A 25,058-nucleotide genomic window follows, 5' to 3' on the forward strand; every position below is an offset into this window, starting at 1 on the left:
ACTATTCAAAGTAATGTTGGTTTGATGGGAGGAGATTAAGCCAAGAGACCAAAACAGGTGGCTACTGTAGAGTTAGAATTAATGGTTTGCATAGGTGTAAACTTTAATACAGGTATAATGAGAACTTTTACAGAAATAAAATTAGAGGAAAAAAAGTTACTGGAATGAATTTTTAAAAAAATAAACGTTTCGGGGCGCCTGGGTGGCGCAGTCGGTTAAGCGTCCGACTTCAGCTAGGTCACGATCTCGCGGTCCGGGAGTTCGAGCCCCGCGTCAGGCTCTGGGCTGATGGCTCAGAGCCTGGAGCCTGTTTCCGATTCTGTGTCTCCCTCTCTCTCTGCCTCTCCCCCGTTCATGCTCTGTCTCTCTCTGTCCCAAAAAAATAAATAAAAAAAAGTTGAAAAAAAAAATTAAAAAAAAAAAAATAAACGTTTCTAGTTACAAATATAGTAAATGAATTTAAAAATAGAAAAGTCACTAGTGAGAGGTAAATGTTTTAGGAGAGCAACATGGAGGACATATCCAGGGGATTTAGTATGTGAATGATAGTCACTGCAGAATTTGGGAGTGGGAGTCGGAAGAAGATAAATGACTAATAAAGAAGTAGTAGAAGAAAACTTTCCTAAACTGGAGAAAGAATATGGCTTTGAATGGAGAGGGCTCTGAGTATGAGACAGGATTTTTTTTTTTTTTAAAGACACACTTCTTAGATGTTATCTGGCAAAATTTCAAGGATACAGAAACAATTTTACAAGCTCCTAATCTAGACAGACAAGAAAAAGTTATTTGCCAACGAAGAAAGAAGCACTGATTGGTTCATAAGCAACATAGGGACTTCTAAGAGAAAAAAAGGACAATAATTATTGATTATTCAAGGAAATATCTGAAAAACCTAAACCCATCAAAGCTCTTATTCATTCTGTTTTTTGTTTTGTTTTGTTTTGTTTTTTTTGATGAAAGAAAGACGTTTTCAGATATATAAAGACTCAGGGTTATGTCATCCATATAGCCTATTGGAGGAAATGTACTCAAGAAAGTACTCTCTGAAATCAAGTGAAGATTAAATTAGAGCAAAGATCTCAAGATAGGGGAAGAGGAGCAAAAGAAGTAATAGAAACAATAAGGAATAACTGTACTTGTATTTATAGTTAAATCTAGATGAACGCTGTTCCTGAGATTTATGGGATACCCCTAATTCCATGCAGTTAAAAGAATCCAATAGGCACTTTGAGTTTGCTTCCTACACATCTTCTTGTGCATTTCAAAAATTCATTAGTACATTTTCCACCTTGTAAGTGATCACAGACAGTAGTGTTGTGAATAATCTCATTAATACGGTAATGCAGGTCATTCTATATCCAGCTTCTAATATCAGTTTTTCCCCACTCTGCCAGCCTATGTGATAATAATAATTACTCCAGAGGCCAGTCTTTTTAGTGACCTTGGAACTCCCCACAGTCTCTCCCATCACCCAGTCTCAAAGACAGTGGCATAGGTTTAAGGTTCGCAGTGCTGCCTACCAGGCTATCTTTCAATTTTTTAAGTTTTATGTAGCCAAAGTTGTCAATCTATTATTTTGGCTCTGGGGATTTTGCCTTCATTGGAATGGTCTTTCTCAACCCGTGGTTATAAGAAAATTCTCTGTGTTTACTGACAATATTTTTAAAGTTTTATTACGTGTTTCTTCACTCTGCAGTTGTGTTTGTGTGTATGTATCAGGTGAGATAGGGACTTAACTTTTAGTATAGAAATTGTCTCAAAGCCTTTACTGAACATTCCACACTTTCCTTACCAGTGTTATGTTTTGCAAGATAAACTAAAGTTGTAAAAATTGCAAAGGAAGAAGCAAAATTGGCTTTGTTCACTGACAACATGATCCTGTGCATAGAAAACTAAGTTATCTACAAAAACATCCAGAAGTAAGTGAATTTAGCAAGGTTGTAGGACACAATACACAAAAATCAGTGGCCTTTTTATGTAATAGCAATGAGCAATTGTAATTTGAAACTATAAAAACAATTCGGTCTATAAGAGCATCAAAATACATGTTACTTTATCTATTGACCTTGTAGAAATACCTTGTGTACACAATTTGTACACAAAAGTGTTTTAAGTAGAGGGTTATCTGTAAAGCATTCATTAAAGCATTACTTCTTTTTAAATTTTTTTTTTTTTTTTTTGAGAGAGAGAATGAACGGGAGAGGGGCAGAGGGAGAAGGAGAGAGAGAATCTCAAGCAGGCTCCATGCCCAGTGTGGAGCCTGATGCAGGGCTTGATCTCACGACTTTGTAGAGATCATCATAACCTGAGCCAAAATCAAGAGTGGGACACTTAACAGACTGAGCCACCCAGGTGCCCCTAAAGCATTATTTCTAACAGGGGGGGAAAAAAAAACAAACCCTGAAAGTAACTTGTATATATTTGTAACTAATCTGGCTAAATAAATTAAGGCATATACACATGATAGAATATTAAGTAGCAGTTTTATTTATTTATTTATTTATTTATTTATTTATTTATTTATTTTAATGTTTATTTTTGAGACAGAGAGAGACAGAGCATGAACGGGGGAGGGGCAGAGAGAGAGGGAGACACAGAATCCAATGCAGACTCCAGGCTCTGAGCTGTCAGCACAGAGCCCGACGCGGGGCCCGAACTCACGGACCGTGAGATCATGACCTGAGCCTAAGTTGGACGCTCAACCGACTGAGCCACCCAGGCGCCCCATGTAGCAGATTAAAAGTGAAAAATTTTAGGGCTTCCTGGGTGGCTCAGTCTGTTAAGTGGTGGACTCTTGGTTTCAGCTCAGGTCACAATCTCATAGCTTCATGGTGGGTTCAAGCCCCACATGGGGCTCAGCACTGACAGTGTGGAGCCTGCTTGGGATTCTCTCTCTCCCCCTCCCCTGCTTGTGCTTTCTCCATCTCTCTTAAAATAAATAAGTACAATTTTTAAAACAGTAAATGAAAGTGAAAAATTTTATGCCTAATGACAAAAAATTCAGAGACAATTAAGTTTAAAAAAACAGCTCACAGAAAACATATAATACATTTTGTATGAAATGTTTATGCATACAGAGAGACATAGGAGCTGAAATCATAGATAAAAAACTGTTAACAGTGATTAGATTTTGAGAATTGGAATATAGGGAAGGTTGAAATGGTATCTTAATTTTTTGTCTATATTTTTCCATGTAGTTTACAATTTTATATTAAATATTGGATATTCATTATAATTTATAAAGTAAACAGTAAATAAATAGGAAAAAAATACCCTAAGGCAAAAGTTTTCTTTTGAAAACACAGAATTAAACATATAAAATAAGTGACCATGAAGATGTAACTGATACAAAATTTGCCTTGCCACCATGAAAAATTAGAAAACTGAACAAAATATGTGGAAAATTACTTTTAGACATTTTGATACAACAGACAGTGTAGGATTGTAATCTCTTAGTGAAAGGAAACAAATGAGGTTATCTAGACAGTTACTCCCACTTTACGCATGGCAGTAGCTTCTGAACAAAATTCAAACTCAACAGCATCGTGTTCATATTGTCTAGCATCTGTTCCTAAATTATTAGTAGGACAAAAATACAGCAAACTGTGACCTACACCCAGGAGGAAAAACAGCCAATTAGTAGAAACAGACCCAGAAATACAAAGATGATACAATTAGCATATAAGGTGTTTTAAGTAGCTTTCAAAACATGCATAAAGACTTGAAACTATATGCATAATGAGTTAAATGGAAATAAGAAGAAGATGAAACTTTAGAGATACAAAACATATTATCTGAAACAAAAAAATTCAGATGGACTTAACATCAGATTAAAATCCTGCAAATAAAACATTAGTCAACTTGAAGACTTTACAAATACATATTGTTGAGTAGAGCAGTATATAGAAGTTAATTAGATCAAATTGGTTAATAAGTGTTGTTAGGTCTTTTATATTGCTGTTGATTTCCTATATAGTTGTCTTATCAATTATTCAGGGAGGCATGTTGAAATGTCTAACTCTTACTGTGAGTTTGTCTCTTTCTCCCTTTAGTTTTGTCAGGTTTTGCTTCACATATTTTGAAGCTCTATTATTAGGTGCATACTCACTTAGGATTATTACATTTTCCTAATAAATTAACCTTTTTATCATTATAAATATTTTATGCATGATAGTTTTTTATCTTAAGTCTACTTTAAATGTCAAAATTATTTTAAACTGTAAAACTATTTGAATAAAATGAAACAATTTTGAGATGCCATTCTTTACTGTATGTGTGTATATATACACACATATACATATATATATACATATATACATGTATACACATATATACATGCATGTAGGTATTTAAAACTACTGAAATAATCTGAAACTTATAAAAAGTTCTAATGCAATACAGGTTTTTTTTCTCATAAATCATATGATTGTAAGTTGCAACCTGATGGCCCATTGTCCCCCAAATTCTTTCCACTTAAAGACATTGTATAACTATAATTCCACTGTGAAAATCAAGAAATTAACATTGATACATTTCTATCATCTAATCTTCAGACTCCATTCAAGCTTTGCAAGTTGTTGTAATAATGTTATTTATAGCAAAATGGTCCTAAGTGTCTTATCTCCTTAGTTATCTTTAATATGGAACATTTTGATGGTCTTTCTTTGATTTTCATAACCTTACTACTTTTGAAGATCAATTATTTTGTAAAATTTCACTCAATTTGGATCATTCTGATTTTTTTTTCCTCTTGATTAGACTCAGGTTATGTATTTTTGGCAGAAATATCACAGAAATGATGCCATAATCTTTTTCATATATTCTACCCAGTACTACATAATTTTTATTTGTTTCATTAGTGATAGTCTTTATTTGGATCATTGACCAAGATAATTTCTGCTAGGCCCCTCTACTATAATGTTCTCTTCCCCCACCCCACTTTGTGTTTAGTAGGTATATTGTTTTTAATGTTTATTTATTTTTAGAGAGAGATTGTGACCTGGGGAGGGGCAGAAAGAGAGGGAGAGAGAGAATCACGAACCATGAGATCATGACCTGAGCCAAAATCAAGAGTTGGGTGCTTAAATGACTTAGCCACTCAGGTGCCCCCAGTAGGTATTTTTTAAAAGCAAGTAATTTGAAGCTGTGCATGTACTCCGTTCCTCATCAAACTTTCAATGTATTTATTTACTTATGCACATCATTATGGACTCATTGGTTCCTATTCAGTGGGTTAACATCACTTTTATTACTTATGCTTATGCTACCATTGTCCCACTCTTTCACAATGGGAGCCACTAGAAGCTTATCATTGTACCCTGATCATCGCAATACTTTCTTGCTTTCTGACACAGAAAAAATGGGTTCCAGGCTCATCTTTTTCTTTTCCTGCCCCGGATCTGGAGTCATCTATTTCTTCAAGGAGCTCTTGCTTCTTTTAATGAGTGCCCTGCTGATGGGTTGCTGCTCTCAGATTTTCTTAAGTGGACAGAGTTAGAAAATATGTGCATGTATGCATTTGCATGCAGTTTACGTCTGTACTTTATTCATCCATCCGTCTGTCCACCTACCCATGTGTGTGTTGAAATCCATAAGTTTGCATTGACAATTTCATTTCAAATCCAGCACCATGTGATTCACTCTAGTTTATCTCCCTTTCCTTTCCTTTCCTTTCCTTTCCTTTCCTTTTTTTTTTTTTTTAAACACTGAGAAACTGGGCTCTCATTATCCTTAATATATTGCTTAAGTTGATCAGTTTTCTGTAATCAAACTCCTGTCACCATAACTGCCCTCTCTTTTATGGACACCGTTTTCATGTACTGTGGGCTCTACCTCTCCATGCTGCACCTGTTCATCAAACTGGATACTCTTTTCATCATTCTTGGGTTTTGATTCTCTGTTCTGGCTGCCCTTCCTTGTAGAAACTTTCTTCACCTTTCCTCGACACCTAAACACTTAGACATTCTCTCCATAGGAACACTGTTCTTAGTTTGTGACATCCTACCCCAGGCTGCCCTTTCATGTGGATGTCCATCTTAGCCTACAAAGGCTTAGCCAGGACAATGTGACTCCCCATCCCCCAACACTCCTGTCCCCTCTACCACAGATTCCTGGTTTCTTTGCCCACTGCCAATTTCTTTTGGACTTAATTGTTCAGAAATGAAGAGAAGGTAGAGGGAAAGGGTAGAAAAGTAAATAATAAAACATTTTGCAAATACATTATAAATCTGCATGTTAACTCCTACTTTATGATCTAATACATATGTATTTATGACTCATTATTCATTGAGCTGTGAAATAATAATGAGGACCATTAATGAAATCAAAACATGGCTTCTAGATTCTAAAATGTAGTTCGGTTTTTCAACAAGTAATTATTGACCTCTTATTAGGCACATGAGTGATAATTAAAGCATAAAGTATAGATCAAACATAGTTCCTGCCTTTAAGGAGCTTGACATCCTTAACACCTAACAGTGAAACGATATGCAAAAATTATTTTACATAATCAATATATTTTATAATACAGGTCAGCTAATACTGGAATTTTATTCCTAGTATCTAAAATAGCTAAAATTCATATGATAATGAGAAGCAAAGATGATTGGGTTTTTAATCTAGTTTTTATTCAATAGCTAGTACACATAGGTCAGACTATCACAGTAAGGTGATATATAAAATGCGTATTTTTTGCACATTACCAGAAATATATTTAACTACACATTTTTTCATTTTCTGTTTATTGTCAATTAATTTCGAGCCACTAATGATACACATGAATATAGTGTTATCCAGGGTTATAGTACTTATTTCTAGTTGATGATGAAGTGACTGGAAACTTCCAGCTTTTTCTCAATGTTTTATTACATTCCTGGTAATACTTTTGGTCTTTCATCATTATTAATTCATTTAGTATTCATTGTGATAATACTGATCATAATAAATTTATTTCAAATTCATGTAGATGTCATATTTTATTCACTGCTATAGGATTTTCATTGTAATTTGGAACTAATTAATATACCATTAAAATAAAGTGTTACCCACATTTTTCATTTTAAACATAAAAAGTCTAGCAGTTCATGACATATTGTATGAGTATTCAGCATCCCAGTGGTAACCCAAGTATCTGTAAATTTCATTTTTAAGCAGTTAAAAGAAAAGCAACAGAAAAATGTGTATAGAAGTCGAATTACAGCATATAAGTTAAAACGTAGCAGTAAATTAACTACTATTTTTTTAAACCTTTCCCTTTAATTAAGATGTATAGTTCTTATTAGTATGATATAATATCTGTGCTTATATTTATATGTGTTAGTGTTTATAACTCCAAAAGAGAGAATTTAATCTTCTTCTTGACTATGTATTACATGTTAGCATTAATACCAGGCGAGATTAGAAAGCAAAATGGATCATTTGATTGCTTATTTTTTACATTTCTAATGACAATTATATAAGTAAAGGGTAGGATCAAACTATACATTAGTTAAAAGGAAGTATTAGGTGTATCTGTAAATCTTACTCAATTTTTTTCTACCTGTTTTGCAAAAGTAGTCACTTGTTGATTGTTGGTGGGGGAGGAAAAGCAAGTGCTTTCAGTAATTTAAATAGAGTATATTAAAAAGAAGGAAAACAGAAAACATCTATAATCATATTAAATGTTAATGGTTAAACAGGGTTAAGAAACCATGAGAAATAACCATTATCATGAATTCTCCTTCACATCAGCCTTATCGAGTACAATTATTCTTTCCTTTTTCCCACTCTGTCATCTTTGAATTGCCTGCTCTACTGGACACTGTGTTGCTGGATCATCTCTGTTGTTGCCATGAATGAGATTTCATATCCTGCACTATCACATCCTCTTACTGGCTAGGATGAGATTTGAGAAAACAAAAGATTCTCTCCGACCCTGCAACTCCTTGAAACATTGACCTTATTTTCACGACTTCTTCACAGTATTTGACACTACTCAGTCATGGTCCTTCTTCCTGATACCCTTCCATTAACTTCTACGACAATGCAAAGTACTTGTCTCATAATTGCGCCTTATTTTTCCCTTCCTTATTTAACATCCTTAAGTTTCCCGAGTTTCTCATTTATATAAACAAAAATTTTCTGTTTGTGTTCAAAGGCTGAATTACTTCCTACCAGCAATTTAATGAGTTCCTCTTCCACTAATTCTTACCAACACTTGGTATATCAGACATTTTTGGTGTTTAGCCCTAGATCTTGATGTCTTTTCCATCTTAGTCTCAGCTTATTTTGTTTTAAGGAGATTGGTGCTCTTTTATGCCACAGAATTTTAATATTATATTTGGAAATGGCTTACATGCATTCTTCCTTTTACCTTTTTTTCCCTTCTCTTTTTTCCTTTTTATTTACTTTCTATCTCCTGTTTTTATCCTTCCTCTCTCTCTTCTCCTTCAGGCACAATGATGGTTAAGAACCCAGCCTCTGGAGCTGGGAGTCTGGAGTCTCTCCAGACTACCTAGGATCAGATTTCAGCTCTGATGCATATTAAGACCTTGGACATATCCTTATACCTCTGTCTGCCTTAGTATCTTCTTCTGTCAAATGGGGATACTATTTCAGTGTCGTGAGTAAGTGTAGTGAGGGAAGCTTGTGAATGGCAGTCTTCACAGGGATTGAATATGTCTGTAATAGGTATGCCATTCCCTGAGAGAAAGCAGCTTTGGTAAGACAAAGGTTGACTGTTAGGAGAAACATCAATTAACTCAGGAGCCACCGGGAATGCATGTGGGACAAAATGGATTCGATTGCTGACTTTGGGATTTTAAAGTTTAGTGGAAAGACCATCATTAAACAACACAATATATGGTTGTGTTAAATACTATAAAGCGCTATGAAGATGTTTAATAAAAAGCTTAATGTGGTCTGAGGAGTCAGGGAAGGCTCCGCGGAGGAAAGGACGTCCGGCCATTCTATTTGCCATGTGGAGCACAGTCCAAGAGTATAGTTTATATGTGTCTCTGCTATAATGTTGTACATGTGGTGTAGACATAAAACCATAATCAAACTTTCTTTTCTTCTCCTAATTGTCTAGTGTGTCCTCTGCACCTTACTCATTTGTGTGAATTTTCTCCACTACTCTTTTTCACATCTGGGTCACTGACTGTTGCATAATCTTTGTTTTCTTTCTTTCTTTTTTTTTTTTTTTTTTTTTGTGAGTCCTATACAGTCTGCTTTTTAGGTGACTCTCCTGCTTCTCTAGAACTATAATCCATCCGCTCCAACTGTTTGCCACCGACAGCTTAATTGCTCATCCGATTTTCTTTCTGTTAGCTAACATCATAGTATTGTCTAAGAATTTTATTGTTTGAGGTTTCTTGCCCCCTTCTATTTTTGTTTATGAAATACACAAATTTAATGAAAACTATATATTTAAGCTAGCATATCATGACCAAAAAAAAAAAAAAAACTCAAAAACCAAAAAACCTATCCAAAGAAACATTATTTTGAGAGAATTAAAAAAAAAAAGTCAGAAATAAACAATTAGCCATTCTTTATTCATTCAGCAAACATAAAGTGCTAATTAGGTGCCAGCCAGCATTCTGGGAAAGAAATTCCTCTGTGGTGCACAGTACTTGCCTTCAGCAATATCACTTTATGCAGTAGGGGTGGGCAGGGAGAACTGCAATGACTTGCAAGATTAAGATGGAAATCTGTCTTGACGGAACCTTTTTTTGCTGTAAGTCAGTGCAGTCTAACAACTGAATTTCTTGTCTCTTTCTAAACCCTATGGCCCTGCCCCCTGCTTGAACTTACATGGAGTTTCTGAGAATTCTATCTAGACTGGGCATTCTGTGATGGATTCATTTTACTTAGAGGCAATTCATTTAACTGATGCATTGAGTGCAATATGCAAGCATTTTAATCTTGCCTGATATGTGTAGTGGCATTCAAATAGTAAATTCAAGTAATTATGTTTTTAAAATAATGAAAACATGCACGTTGCCATTTTTATTTCCTTATAAAAATCACTGGTAAATTAATAAGTTGCAAAGTAGTGATTATAAAATTTTTTAAAAAAAGTAAACTTGTTGATAGCACATGACCTCTCAGAGAAAGGTTAACTCTAAAAATATAGCTCATTATTTCTGAAATGCTTTATTTAGTATTTTAATTTTATTTAAAATGACATTTGAATTATAATTATCATTTTGGAAGAAATTAAAGATTAAGCTTAACAGGTTGATTTGCTTTGGAATTATATTAGTCACTAATGAAATGCTTTAAAAATTTCCTTTTAGTGCTGTAGATGTATTTAGAAGAAAGGAGTATGATGCAGCAATTAAAATCCAGAGCTGGTTTCGAGGATGTCGAATTCGGGCATATCTCAGGTATGTGATTTTTGTCATAGAAACGTCAGATATATCATAAAAATATACTCCTCAGAAAATCTAATTTATTCATGTAAGTGCTCATCGCAAATAAGCTTTCGTTTTACTTGTAATGAAGTTAATAAATTATATGATGCCCTTTTCGTTTTTTTCTTACACATCAAAGAACTAAATTATATTGACCATATCTCTACTTTAAAAAATTCTCGGGGCACCTGGGTGGCGCAGTCGGTTAAGCGTCCGACTTCAGCCAGGTCACGATCTCGCGGTCCGTGAGTTCGCGCCCCGCGTCGGGCTCTGGGCTGATGGCTCAGAGCCTGGAGCCTGTTTCCGATTCTGTGTCTCCCTCTCTCTCTGCCCCTCCCCCGTTCATGCTCTGTCTCTCTCTGTCCCAAAAATAAATAAACGCTGGAAAAAAAAAAAATTAAAAAAAAAAATTCTCAATATCCTAAATATACTAGATTAGATTTTTTCTTCAAATTCCATAGGATGTGACAAATGACTGGACTTGTATTTATAGGAATGAATTCACTGCTAAGAAAGCAAAAACAAAACAAAACAAAAAGGAAGCTATTCCAGTCTTCTCCAACATGTTGATATGTAAAGGCAAATGATGCCGGAATGCTGCCATGCTGCTTTTAAAGAGACAGAAATTGATCCCTGCTTATCTTCAGTGCTCAAACTTTCCTTCAGTCTCTTACAATTCCAAAAAATACTGCCCGGGATAAGGTGGAGGAAGAACCTGCCTCGTATGTAATAACCCACTCAGATGGCGAGCTGGGGATTATGATGTATAGTTCCTTCTATTAGCTAGTAGGAGCCAGACTTGAAGATTTAGGTACAAACGTGAGGTTTCTCTTTTGGGCACTATACAAACTAGGAACATGGCGGCAAAGAGACTATTTTCTTTAATTGAGAAGATTAATAAGACATTTGCTTGGAGAGACTGGGTAATATAAGGTGAAAGAGGAAGTGTTTCTCGACCTCGAGAACTATTTCTAAGTACTTACATCGATAGTGCCCGACTTATTTCTCAACATGTTCCTTTGACCAGTTTTATAGTCTTACATTCAGAAATATTTCCAAGAATTAGTACTGAAGAATAATTGAAATTTAAAAATGTCTAATCATAAGCCCAAAAGGAATACTGAATATTTATCTCTGCCTTTTTTTCTACCTCAAGAAATGAAGAATTCTACTGCAGAATGATAGTTCTACTTTTTAAAAGTACACCATAAACTTGGCTTTGAATTTTATTTCTTGAATTATAGAAAGGTATAGTCTAAGAAAAAATTTAAGAGTGAATCTGGTTCCAGGAAAGCATACTAATAAGTGTCTGTTTTTCACAGCTATTTACACAGAGTAGCAACTGTTATTCAAAAATGTTGGAGAGGTTACCTAGGCAGACAACATTATCAACTAATTGTGAAGGTAAATATTATAAAGTTTTTATATATTAGCATTTGAATCATACAGTATGCTGTTAACTTACTCGCTTCAGTCATTTACACGCAGTTTGAAGTTATTGGTAATGAATAATTATGTAAGAACAAAATTGGTTTTAAATTTTGGAGTGAGACCTCTTCTGAGAAGCCTTTTCTGATTTTCCATGGGAAATTAATGACTCATGGGGCACTTGGGTGGCTCAGTCAGTTGAGTGCCCAACTCTTGATTTCGGCTCAGGTCAGGATATTGCGAGTTTGTGGGATTGAGCCCTACTTTGGGCTCTGGGATTCCTGCTTAGGATTCTCTCTCCCTCTCTGCCTCTCCCCTGCTTGCTCTCTCTCTCTCTCTCTCTCTCTCTCTCTCTCTCTCTCAAAATAAATAAACATTAAAAAAAGAGTTAATGGGGGCGCCTGGGTGGCTCAGTCGGTTAAGCATCTGACCTCAGCTTATGTCATGATCTCACAGTTTGTGAGTTCGAGCCCTGCCTCGGGCTCTTTGCTGACAGCTAAGAGTCTGGAGCCTGATTCCGATTCTATGTCTCCCTGTCTCTCTCTGTCTCTCTGTCTCTCTCTCTCTCTCAAAATTAAATAAACATTAAAAAAAAAAGAGTTAATGACTCATTTATTTGTACCCGAACTACAAGAGATACTTGATTTTTGGTAAAGTACTTTTCACAGCGTATGCATTTATTTGCACTTATTTGTTGATGATTTCCTCTAGTTTCTGCATGGTGAGCTCTTTCTAAGTAGACACAGTAGCCTGTTCATGTTTGGACTGTCAACCTCTGGACAAATTCCTGTTCCATAACATAGTGAATAAACATTTGTTGAATTGAAGTGCCCAAAATCAGTTCCACCGAATATAAAAATAAGGCACTTTCTCCTTGTGCTGCTTACCTTTGACTATTATTGGCTGTTGGGATATTTTAAAGATTTGCCTTAAGAAATGCAGTATACCACAACCACCTCTATCCACTGGTAGCCTTGCAGAAGTATATGATAGCATGCCAACATCTACTTCGTTCAGCTAAGACTTTTAGGAAATGAAGAAAAAAAATTTTAATCTTTTTTAAATGTTTATTTGTGATAGAGAGACAGAGACAGAGTATGAGCAGGGGAGGGGCAGAGAGAGAGGGAGACACAGAATTCAAAGCAGGCTCCAGGCTCTGAGCTGTCAGCACAGAGCCCAATGCAGTTTGAACTCACTCACCGTGAGATCCTGACCTGAGCTGAAGTCGGAGGCTTAACCAACTGAGCCACCCAGGTGCCCCAGAAAAAAATATTTTTTTGATAAAAATGAGAAAGTTTTTAACCAGTACCCTACTTCATTTACTTTTTGGTTTGTTACTGTTTTCAATTGTGATTGTTTGTTCTTCATTTATTCTTGATTAGTTGCCTCTAAGTGAAATTAAAAGATGTAAATAGGAAAAGATAAGAATAAGATGAAAATGTTTATTCAACACATTTATGAGCTAAACCTAGAAGATAGTCACTTCAGTCCCTACACCTGCACGTATTTCATAATACCTTCTCTAAATAACATGATTTTCTCAAGTTAAGTCCCTATACTTCTACTAATACTGTATGTTCCTAGTTAATTAATATATGTCACTTAAGTTCTTAAAATCCACCAAAAGACAAGTTTATTCTTTTAGCTCAACTGATTAAATAAGCCCACTCTCCTGTCTATAACAAATGTAAAAGGCTTCTCATTAATCTCATCAGTTGTTAGCATGGGTTTCCTGTCTGGAACGCTAATCTCTTACATCATTGACATTTCAGACTGCTTAAAAAGTAATTTTTAAAAAATATTTATTTATTTTCGGGAGAATGAAAGCAAGGGAGGGGCAGAGAGAGGGGGGCAGAGGATTTGAATTGGGCTCTGTGCTGACAGGCTGACAGCAGTGAGCCCGATGTGGGGCTCTAGCCCATGAACTGTGAGATCACGACCTGAGCCAAAGTCGGATACTCAACTGAGCCACTCAAGTGCCCCAAAAAAGTAATTTTTAAATTTTGAAATAATTTCAGATTTCCAGAAAAGTTGCAAAAATAGTCCAAAGAGTTCCCATATATTCTTTGCTTTATCGTTTTCTCTCTTGTCTCTCTCCCTACATGTTTTTTTTTTTTTTTGTCTTTTTTCTTTATGAATACATGTCATTAGTTATTTTGAATCACTTGGGACAAAGTTGCAGAAGTGATGCCCTTTACCTCTATGTTTTTGAGTGGTGTTTTCTACCATAACCATACTAAAATGATCAGAATCAGGAGACCAATGATCTGTATAATGCTGTTAGCTAATCTATACACTGTATTCGTATGTCATTGATTGTGCCAGTAATGTCATTTATAGTAAAAACATCTTTTCCAAGATGTTACATTGTGCTTAATTGTTGTGTTTCTTTAGTCACCTTTAATGTGCTTAGCCTGTGGTTGCCTTTGATGACTTTGATGTTTCTGAAGAGTATAAACTATTTTTTAAAGTTACTTCTCAATTTTGGTTTAATTATGTGTCTTTATTTTTAAGATTGAGGTTATGCATTTTTATCAGGAATACATCTCAATACATAATATTAGGAACATGATGTCAGTTTATCCCATGATAGCTGATGCTAACTTTGATAATTTAAAGTGGAGTAACTCACACTGTAAACTTATTATATCTTATGAGGGGATATTTCAAGACTGTGTATGTATATCTTCTTTCTCATCAAGCTTTTTTTTTTTTTAAAGTTTATTTATTTTTGAGACAGAGAGAGAGACAGAGCATGAACGGGGGAGGGGCAGAGAGAGAGGGAGACACAGAATCGGAAGCAGGCTCCAGGCTCTGAGCCATCAGCCCAGAGCCCGACGCGGGGCCCGAACTCACGGACCGCGAGATCGTGACCTGAGGTGAAGTCGGACGCTTTACCGACTGAGCCAGCCAGGCGCCCCTCATCAAGCTTTTTCATACTAGGTTTAGCATTCAATGATGGCTTTGGTCAGAATCAATTTTTATATTTGTTAAATAGCAATTTTCTAACTCTGTCATTCCTTGTACATTTACTTGTTAGCATATTAGTATAAGAAAGAGCTTTTTTGTGGTCCTATTTTTTAAATTATTTACATCAATGTGAACTCATGGATTCCTGTTTTATTCAGTGGGTTATAATAAATTACTATCACTGATTGGTTCAGTGCTCAAATTGTCCCGGATTTGGCCATCAGAAGCTCTGTCAAACCAACTTTTAATAGATTCAGATTGCTTAGAGGGGATGATCAAAAAATTAAAGTATTTTTTCATGGAGTGCTGGGATCTTGATCCCATTATTCTTTAGTGGTTGGGGATCTATATCAATGTATAGACAAAGCAATGAAGTAGACCTGTATGCATATGGCGTTCCATGAACATTACTGACTTAACTTCCATTGTTGTAATTACTCACAAGCCACTAGTCAGAAGGTTATGAATTACTGAGACCTCTTTTTAATCAAATACACAAGAGTATAAACATTTCAGTGACTATTGTTAAAGTATTCATCTTGGGAATCTATATTCTAATGATGCTGGAGTTGCTAAAAAAAAAACCTTAAAAAATTCATGTAATGAGCCATTCTAGAAAATGTGTCTTGTTACTTTTGTGTCTTAACTGAGTTTGGTCAAAAAGAGTATTACTCATGGGGCGCCTGGGTTGTTAGTCGGTTAAGCGTCTGACTTCGGCTCAGGTCATGATTTCACAGTCTGTGAGTTCAAGCCCTGCATTGAGCTCTGTGCTGATAGTTCAGAGCCTGGAGCCTGCTTCGGATTCTGTGTCTCCCTCTCTCCCTGCCCCTCCCCAACTCGTGCTCTTTCTCTGTCTCTGTCTCTGTCTCTCTCTCTCTCAGTCTCTCTCTCTCTCAAAAATAAACTTAAAAAGAATAATTAAAAAAAGAGTATCACTCAGTATGATCACTAAGTTATTCTCTGGTTTAGGATCCAATTGTCTGAGCTCTTGGGGGATGGGGGGAAAGGTGGAGATTTTCCTCATTTAGATTGGTTTTTGATGGTTTTTAAGTTTATTAAGTTGTAAGCTATTTTAGAATAAGTCTGTTTTATTTATTTATCTATTTTTGCCATTATGTACACAGTACCTAACATAAGGATCTCAAATAACATAATCAAATCTCAATAAGTAATTATTGAATGATATTAAAATAGCGGCCATTTACTGATTGACTAGTATGACTAAAATATCATAGTAAGCATTTTACATATTTATTGTGTATACCAACTAAAGTCTTATACCAGTCCTATGAATATCATCACCATTTTATCAATGAAGAACTTTAATCTTAGAGGTGGTTATTTCCCCAAGGACATATTGTTACTGATAAGTGGAGGAAAGTTCAAACCCAGTTTGATGTGATTCTCAAACTGTTTATAGTATTGGGTTGGTAGGCAATTGAAGTTCATTATTGGAGATTTCCCGCCTTTGGCTTATACAGAAGTCCGTGAGGCTTAAGTAGTGCTAACATACCAGAGATCCCACCTTTGTGGAGCCTTCATTCAGGGGAGGTCCCTTGTCCTAGCCCATGTATTTGATCTCTCAATGTTCATCCTTTAAGAACTCTATAGTTAGTGGGCCACATAAAGGGAATGGGGATTTTTGTTAGAGCCCTATCCCGATATCCCTAGTACTTTGAGTCCTGTCTCTTCCACAGCTGCCACCAAGTTTATTCCTAGAGTTTCAGCCACTTCCCAGAAGCAATAGGGATGCCAAATGTTGTATTTCCTTATTTCAGAAAGCTAATGCCCAGTTCCTTCCCAGGCATGTGGAATCTTTGCTCCTTTATTTCTCTTTCTCTGCCCACACCTCCCCTCTTACTATCTCTCTACCATTCTAGCATAATTTCTCAGAGCTCAGGTTTTAGGAAAGCAAAGCTAGGTAGATATAGACAGTCACTCATAAGCCATCTGAAGCAAGAATTCATGAAAGGACCTGCTACTTTCTTGGGTTGGGGAGTGGGGTATGAATATTGTCTAAGTCTACATTAATTATCTTATCACACACATTAGTACACACTGTCACACACATAGTCTGTAGTATCTATGTTTAAACCATTTCCCACATTTATTCTGCATAATTCTTTTGGCCTAATAGCTATATACAATAATAATAATGCCATATACTACCGATTAAGTTATAAAATAAGTGATAGAGTTTAGTGATTTTGAAACTTTAGTAACAGAACTCCCCCTTCACTAAAATTTTAGCAAAATTTTTAGCTCCATATGGTAAACAGTGCAAGCAATGCAGCTGTTTTGGAAGTTGAAGAAATTCAACTGCTTGGACCTTTTCCCTGTGGCCTCTATTGTCACCCAAGCCACCCCTGCATGATTCGAAGGCCACTGATTTAATTTGCTAGTCTGGGAAAGGATCACAAAAAGCTAATGATATTAATTGCCTAAGGGAGAAGAAAACTGGGTACTTGAAGAATAAACATAAAGAAGAGATTTTTTTAGTATTATAAACTCTCCTGTAGTCTTTGAATTTTAAGCAATGTGAATGCATTATCTATTAAATAAATTAATTAAAAAGGAAAGCCAATTTAAAAGGAACTCTCCCTACCAAACACATGAACAGATAATAAGGGCTTCCATAGGGAGTTGATGTAATCTCCGAAGATCAAAGAAACGAGACTTGAACTGACCCTCAGGGGATTAGTGGATTGTAGACCAGGAAGGAAATTTCAGTTAGGATCAGCATAAAGGAGGTTGTGAAATTGGGAATGAGCATGTTGTAATGGGAGACAGGAGGGGTGGAGCTCAGAGAGTTTGGGGAGTTGAAGAAGGTTGGTCAGGAGTTGAATGTGACTTGTATAATTTCCTACATTTGAAAAGGAATTTCTCATTTAAAAATTCTTTATATCCAATATTTCATATTTTCCAGCAATAATCTGTCAAGTAGAAAGTACACATGTTATCTTCATTTTATTGATCACAAAATGAAGATTCAGGAAGATTAAATGATTCACCTAAAGTTCTCAGTTCCTGATACGTATAGATCCACGTGCTAACCCCTTTAGGATTTTCTCTGCATGTCCCTCAGATACCCCAAACCTGCCCCTCCTTACGTATTCCTTTATTCAGATAAACGGTACAACCATTCAACCAAAAATACAATAATCCCAGACTCCCCACTACCTCCCTCTCCCTACCCTTTATCTCCTATCAGCCATCAAACACCCTCCATTTTCCCTCATAAAAGTCTCTTGATTTCAACCTAAATGTCATCATTTTACTCCCATGTGGACATTCCTTCTTGCCATAGCCTACAGCATGGAGTTCTCACTCTTTCATTTGACATGTCAGGTGTTTCATAGTGTCCCGGTTTCTTCTTCTCTAATTTCACCTGTATAAAATATATGCACCTGTGTAAAATATACCGGGACACATTAAATCATTGCCAAATGATTGCCAAATCAATTGCCATTAAATCATTGCCAAATCACATGGCCAAAACATGCAGTGTCCTACAGATTTTTTTGTAAATGCCTTTTACCCTGCCGGAATGCCCTTTTGCACTTTGACTTCCCTCCCATTGCTACAAATCCCTACTTCCTGTTCTAGACTTTATTTAAAGATTAACCTCCCTGCTCTCCTGAAGCTGCGTGTACAATGGTGGGAGACAGGAGATATCAGGTGTGCCTTCCTAGCTTTGTTCATGTAGGCATTTGTCCCACTGTGATACATTTGTTTATTTACATCTCTTATTTGACTGAGAACTGAATAGTGGTGACTTTTCAGTTCACTGCATCTTAAACTTATCACCGTCAATGTCACATAGAAAGCCTATAGAAATGTTTGCTAACTAAATGATTCACAGGGATTTATGTTGGATGAGTCTTGCTTATGGTCAACGTAACTGATGATTAGTATCAATATGTGCCAAAACTATTCACTACCCTCTTCTTCATAAAAGAATGATTCTTTCCCATCTCATTGATTTTGGACTAGGCCAGGTGCTTTGAGCAGATGGGACATGCCACACTCAAGGTGACATTTTAAGAGGCTTTCTCCCTCTTTCCTTCTGACATAAGATAGGCCCATGTCCATCTTGGGCTGCTCCTTCATCCTTGGGGTTAAGATGAAGAAATGTAGAGCCTACGTAGCTCCAGGGAACCCTAGTCGACAGTTAATGTAAGTGAGAAATGTTCTGTTTTGTAAGCTACCGAGATAGCTGCATTTTTATCTCAGCAAAGCTGATTAATGGTTATAATGATAACAAAAGCATGCATGTTTATAAGAAACATTCTGAATGGGGCACTCAGTGAAGCTTACAAAAAGATGTTTTGAGCTTTTTGAGTTTGTGATGATGTTAGGACACCTCCATGTGGTGATATCTTGTAAGGCGATTTTGCCGTCTCTGCAGAGTGTCTGGCATATAATAATTAACACTCAACAAATGCTTATTAAAGTGAACTATTGCATGGGAGTTTAGATTAAGAGTCAGAGCTGGAGATAAAGATTTTAGAGCCATCATTGCAAGATGACAGGATTCTCCACCTGAAGGAGAAAAATATCTGAAGAGTAGAGCAGAGGGCCAAGAATTGAGGCTTGTGGAATGCATTAGGTAGGATTTAGGCAGAGGAAAGGGGTACAGACAGATAATAACTAGAAAAGCAGAGACACAAGGTCACAGAAAGCAGAGGAGAGAACTGATGAAAATTTGGCATTGTCAACAGTCTCAGATGTGGCAGAAGTCAAACAGAAAGTGAACTGAGAAAAGAGAGAGGTCCTAGGATCTCCTTAGATAGGTTCAGTAGTTCTAGACAGCTTCCCTCAAAATTCTATTAACTAAAAGATTTCTATCCAGCTTTTAAATAATTTTCGTAGTGACACCAGCTAGCTTATCTAGTCCTAAAGTATCATGGGTTCTCTACCACAGTGTCCTCATTAACTCAGGATAATAGATCATTTCCAATGATCTTTTGTGATTTGGCTCTTGCTTCCTTCATGAGTATTGTTTTTGTTTCCTTTTTTCTCAACCTCCATTTCTGGCCTTCCTGCTGACTTCCAGGCTTCTGTGTCTGGCAACATAAACCAAATTTGTCCATCCTAGGGGTCCCGGATTGTTGATTTACAACCTTAAACATCTTTTCCTGTTAGTGAGGATATGCTCTGATTCTTCTTTTTTAATAACAACAATTGGATGGTTATCTAGTGTAGTGTGTGTGCTCTGTGCATAATGCATTTCATACCTGCTGAGCATCCTGCGCTTCCTGTTGGAAACTCAGAGAGTCCTACTGGTACGGGACCTTTCTTGTGTTCAACTGTATTGTGTTCTGTGTAGTTGGTCCTTAACCACTCTGCTTTATTTCATAAATGGTGAGGTGAAAGCAGTCGTTCTTTGGTGATAAGTACCTGAGAAATGTTGAAATATTTTTTCATCCATGTCATTTCAAGCACTTTTAAATTTTCTTTTCTTTCTTTCTTTTTTTTTTTTTTTACATTTTATCATTACATAGTTTACTTTATGTTTAATATCAAATGCACTATTTTTTATCACCACTCACTCGGAGAGCAGTAAGTAGAAACACTACCCTAATGTACATGATTAATTCTATATGCATTATAAATAAATAAATAAATGAATAACTATAGTCCTAAACAGCTCAATTGAGATCATTCAGTGAATAACATGTATGGCAACCACATTAACAGAATTTAATTAAAACTTTGTGCTGAAGTGTGAATAGCCTATGGTAGGACCATTTAATTTACTAAAACACTATTAAAAAATAGATTATTCCTCAAATTATAAAAATCATTTTCTATATTGCTGAAAATCACAGCTCACAATATTTATATAATGCTTACCATTTTACTGCTCCTTACAAAGTTTTCGTATTAGGTTAGTAGTTGAAGGAGTAACAATGGAAAGAAATTTTATTAACATTAAGTGGGACAAAAGATGCCATCTACTATAAAATTCCATTATATGTTGTCATGATAAATACCAGCAGGGTTTTTTTTTTAATGGAGAGTAAAAATATATAAAATATTGGTCACTGTTTTAAAAACTAATGAGATTGACACAGTTACTTCTACAGACATTTTTATTTCTCTTAATTAGATGAATAAATGTTTCTTCGATAGTTACCAACTCTTTTTATGAATTTCTGTAGAGGACTTCCAAATAAGTGGTAAGTTAATAAGGCAACATTTATCACCCATTAGTGTCAGAGCAAAAAACTGAAACATATTTTTTCCCTTCAAGGTCTTGCATTTTAGATAAATACCAAAGGCTAGATAACTTAAGTTTCTGACCTACTAATATTAACTTAAAACTTTCTTAATATGTTTTCATAATTATGAAATTAATTTAGATTTGGTTCCCCTGCCTTTTAAAGATTATATTAATAATAACTGTGAGAAATAGTATAATTGGCTTTTAATGTGTGTGTGTGTGTGTGTGTGTGTGTGTGTGTGTAAAAAGAAAGGGTATTTTAAAAATCAGCTGTTGATAATGAACAGATTGGTATCAGTTGCCAACAAACAAGGCAAAGCATATGCACAAAATACTCATGATTATTTGGTAATAAATCATTTTAATGATTATACTCAAAATTATGAAATGAGGATGGCACTGATGTGGAAAATAACAAAGGCTCAGGCTCATCAGATCTGTTATCCATATGTGCATAGCTTCTAAAAGTTCCATTGTCATCACTTTAAGGCAAATTTTTCCTTTGTACTGCCCAGTCAAACAAATAAAGCCAGTTGATCTGGTCAAGTTTATATAGATGTATTACTCAAAATTATTACAAACATGTATTGTTTTAAGTATTCTGCTTTTGGTGAGAAAAGGGGGAAAAAAGAGAGAGAGAGAGAGACAAACCAAGAAACACACTTAAGTATAGAGAACAAACTGATAGTTACCAGAGGGGAGGTGGGTAGAGGGATGATTGAAATAGGCGAAAGGGATTAAGGAGTGCACTTGTCTTGGTGAGCACTGAGTTATGTATAGAATTGTTGAATCAGTATACTGTACAACCGAAACTAATATAAGTATGTGTCATCTATACTGGAATTGAAATAAAAAACTTAAGAAAAAAAAATTTTAAAGTGTTCTGCTTTTGAAAATGATTAACCATTTCTTCCTTGAAACTCTTCTTTTTTTTTTTTTTTGGTTTTCAACCTAAATACTCAACAATAAAGGAAATATGAAATAATTTATGGTATATTCCATATAGCAAAATACCACATAGCCATTGTATATAAAAATATGTTAATGAGGAACTTAAAAATGGGGAACAAGAAATATCTGTTCTAGATCTATACAGATCAAGGTGGAAGAACCTTTAAGAGAAATTAAGCCACTGTAGTTGAAGGAAAGGAATTGGCATTAAGAGTTTAAGACTTAAGAGGGGAACACTTCTAGTTCACAAGGTCTGGAACAAGGTTAGAGGAATGTAAGGTACACTGAAGTGTTGGTCATTGGGACTGAAAAAAACAGGCAGTTGTGGGATTTTGTAATTCAGTGTGCTGTCCACATGAATTTGAAAAGTCTTGAGATAATGGCAGGAGTTGTGATGAAGGGTGAGACCATTACTTGGTGTCAGAATCTTTAGAGCAGATGATTGGAGTAAGTCAGGGAGAGGTGAGGAGGAGGAAGGATGGAGGATAAGTAATCTGAGACCTGAGGGATGACAACACTAGAAAGGAATAGAGGGTATAAATGTGGAAAGCTTGAGATTAAGATGTAAGGTTTCTTGTTCTTTTGGTTTTTGTTGTTGTTGCCCACTTAAAAAGAAATTATTTTTGAGAGAGAGAGAGAGTATGAGCAGGGGAAAGGGGCAGAAGGAGAGAGACAGAGAATCCTAAGTATGGAGTCCTACACAGGGCTCAATCCCATGATCCTGACACCATGACCTGAGCTGAAATCAAGAGTCAGATGCTCAGCCAACTGAGCCAATCAGGCACGCCTGTTGCTGTACTTTTTAAAGGAGTCCTTTTTACTGGTTTGTGAAAGTATGCTTTGGAACTAGGAGAACGCCAGCTTCCTCCAGTTGATGGCACTTGGAGTGGGCGAGAAAAGATAGTTTGTCCTATAAATGCTTGCAAGAAAAACAGGAGAGATAGGATTTGGACAGCTAGCAAAGAATGATAAGACATTTTGGGCAAGGGGACTACTATGGGCATGGAGGTGAAGAAATAAAAATAGTGATTGGATCAGAATGAGCTTTAAAGGAATAGAGTGGTGAGAGATAATTGGGGGAAAAAAATGGGACCTGATTGTGGTGAGGTTTGAATATCACTTGACCTCTAAGAGAGTGGTTCTCATTTGTCCCCAATCACCCTCCCATTGTAATTCACCTGATAGAAAAAAGAAATAAAGAGAGAAAGTCAAAATATGAAACATGCTCCATCAGTAATTATGGTCCAATCCCACTGAATAGCAGCCCTGTCCAAAAGATTCACATGGATATTAACCGCTCAGAAAATTGTGTTTTTAAAAAGGATACATTCTCCAAATTTTTTTTTCTTTCAGAAGCTTTCTAAAAATTGAGCTGGATCACATGGCAAAGGCCATACAGCTAATAGTTGATTTAGTGTTGAAATGCTGTTTTTATCCCAGAAATTCTTCTTGCTCTATCTGTTATAAATGCAACATATCAATTCTGTTTAGCCTTCTTTCTCTCTTTCTTTCCCCCCTCCCATTTCCCCTTCCTTTGTTTCTTCAACAAACATTTGGGGAAACATCTAAAATTGAACATCATATTTTCATTACAAGGAACTAACACCATGTATGCCTGATTTTCAGCCCAGTCTTAGTAGACTTGTACCTTAATGATAAAATGGGAAATTAATAAATACTAAGAAAAATTTTAAGACTTTTGTCTGCTGAGAAATTACAGTAACTTGTCATTCTTGGATATGTTATTAATATTTAGTGGCTAGGATACTCTGCTTATCCAACTTCATGGAATGGAAAAAAAAAACAAATTTCTAGAACAATTCTAAAAAATAATATTAGGAATAAGACCTTTGGTATGTTTATATTTTAACTACTTCATGTAATCCAAAGAACAAACACTAGTATAACAGTCATCATTGCTCAGAATGGAAATAAAAAGACTTAGATGAAATAAATTTTACAAAGTTTTAAAGTGTCTGTGTCTCATAGATAGCTCATGGAAATAAACAATTCACCTCCACCAATGTTTTTTGTTAGTGTTTTTTATTTTATTTTTTTAACCTTTTTTTTAATGTTTATTTTTGAGAGAGACAGAGCACGAACGGGGGAGGGGCAGAGAGAGAGAGGGAGACAGAATCAGAAGCAGGCTTCAGACTCCTAGCGGCCAGCACAGAGCCCGACGCGGGGCTCAAACCCGCCAACCGCGAGATCATGACCTGAGCTGAAGTCGGGTACCCAACCGACTGAGCCATCCAGGCGCCCCTTGTTCGTGTTTTTTAAAATTGTGATAGAATGCACATAGCATGACATTTACTATTTTTACCATTTTTAACTGTACTATTATTTATTATTTAGTGGTATTAGGTATATTTACATGTTTTATGCAACTGTCATCACCACCCATCTCCAAAATTGTTCCTCCATCTCAACTGGAAACTCTGTACCCATTTAGCAATAGCTCCCTGCTCCCTTTAACCGCTGGTAACTGCTATTCTCCTTTCTGTCTCTGTGGGTTTGACTATTCTTGGTACCTCTTATAATCGAGATCATGCTCTACTTTTCGCACGTATATTATTTTTACTTTCCAAAGCAAATACATTTAATATCAGTTAGTGGTTCAAATGAGAATGGTACATGGGAATCAAAGTGCTATTCCACCTTTTAACTATAAAATTCAGAATGCTTACACTATAAAGCTAGCTCTGTTTTTTTCTCTTTGTTCAGAATAAAATGTAACTTCTTACTTTTGGAATTTTACTTATGATTAAATTACATCCTTTTTGCTACAAAATGTGTAGTAGCACCAGTGAAAATCCCTTCTCTAATTATCATCAACTGTGTCCTAAGGACCTTAAATATTTTATCTCATTTTAATCTTCACCGAACTCTGTGGAGTATGTACTGTTCCATTTTGTGAGCCTGGGAGCCACGACCGGCAGAGTTTAAGGAACTTGTTCAGAGCCACACAGCTGGTAAAAGCAACATCCAGAACTGAACTCGGTTCTGTCGCTGGAGAGCTCACACACACTCCGTGTCGCTAACTGAACAGCCGTATAATAGAGCTAAGAAACATTACCTTTTTCTGAACCCAC

General features: G+C 35.9%; 1 protein-coding gene across 1 annotated transcript in view; it reads left to right on the plus strand.

Moving 5' to 3' along the window:
• The window catches only part of SPATA17 (spermatogenesis associated 17), a 38,322-nt gene that overhangs the window by 1,210 nt on the left and 12,054 nt on the right, over nucleotides 1–25,058 (plus strand). Inside the window, exons 2-3 of the mRNA XM_032591713.1 lie at nucleotides 10,275–10,364; nucleotides 11,714–11,795. Of these exons, the coding sequence (XP_032447604.1) occupies nucleotides 10,275–10,364; nucleotides 11,714–11,795 (172 nt within the window). The remainder of the gene's footprint in view (nucleotides 1–10,274; nucleotides 10,365–11,713; nucleotides 11,796–25,058) is intronic.

The sequence above is a fragment of the Lynx canadensis genome, chromosome F1, assembly GCF_007474595.2.
Source record: "Lynx canadensis isolate LIC74 chromosome F1, mLynCan4.pri.v2, whole genome shotgun sequence".
NCBI lineage: Eukaryota > Metazoa > Chordata > Mammalia > Carnivora > Felidae > Lynx > Lynx canadensis.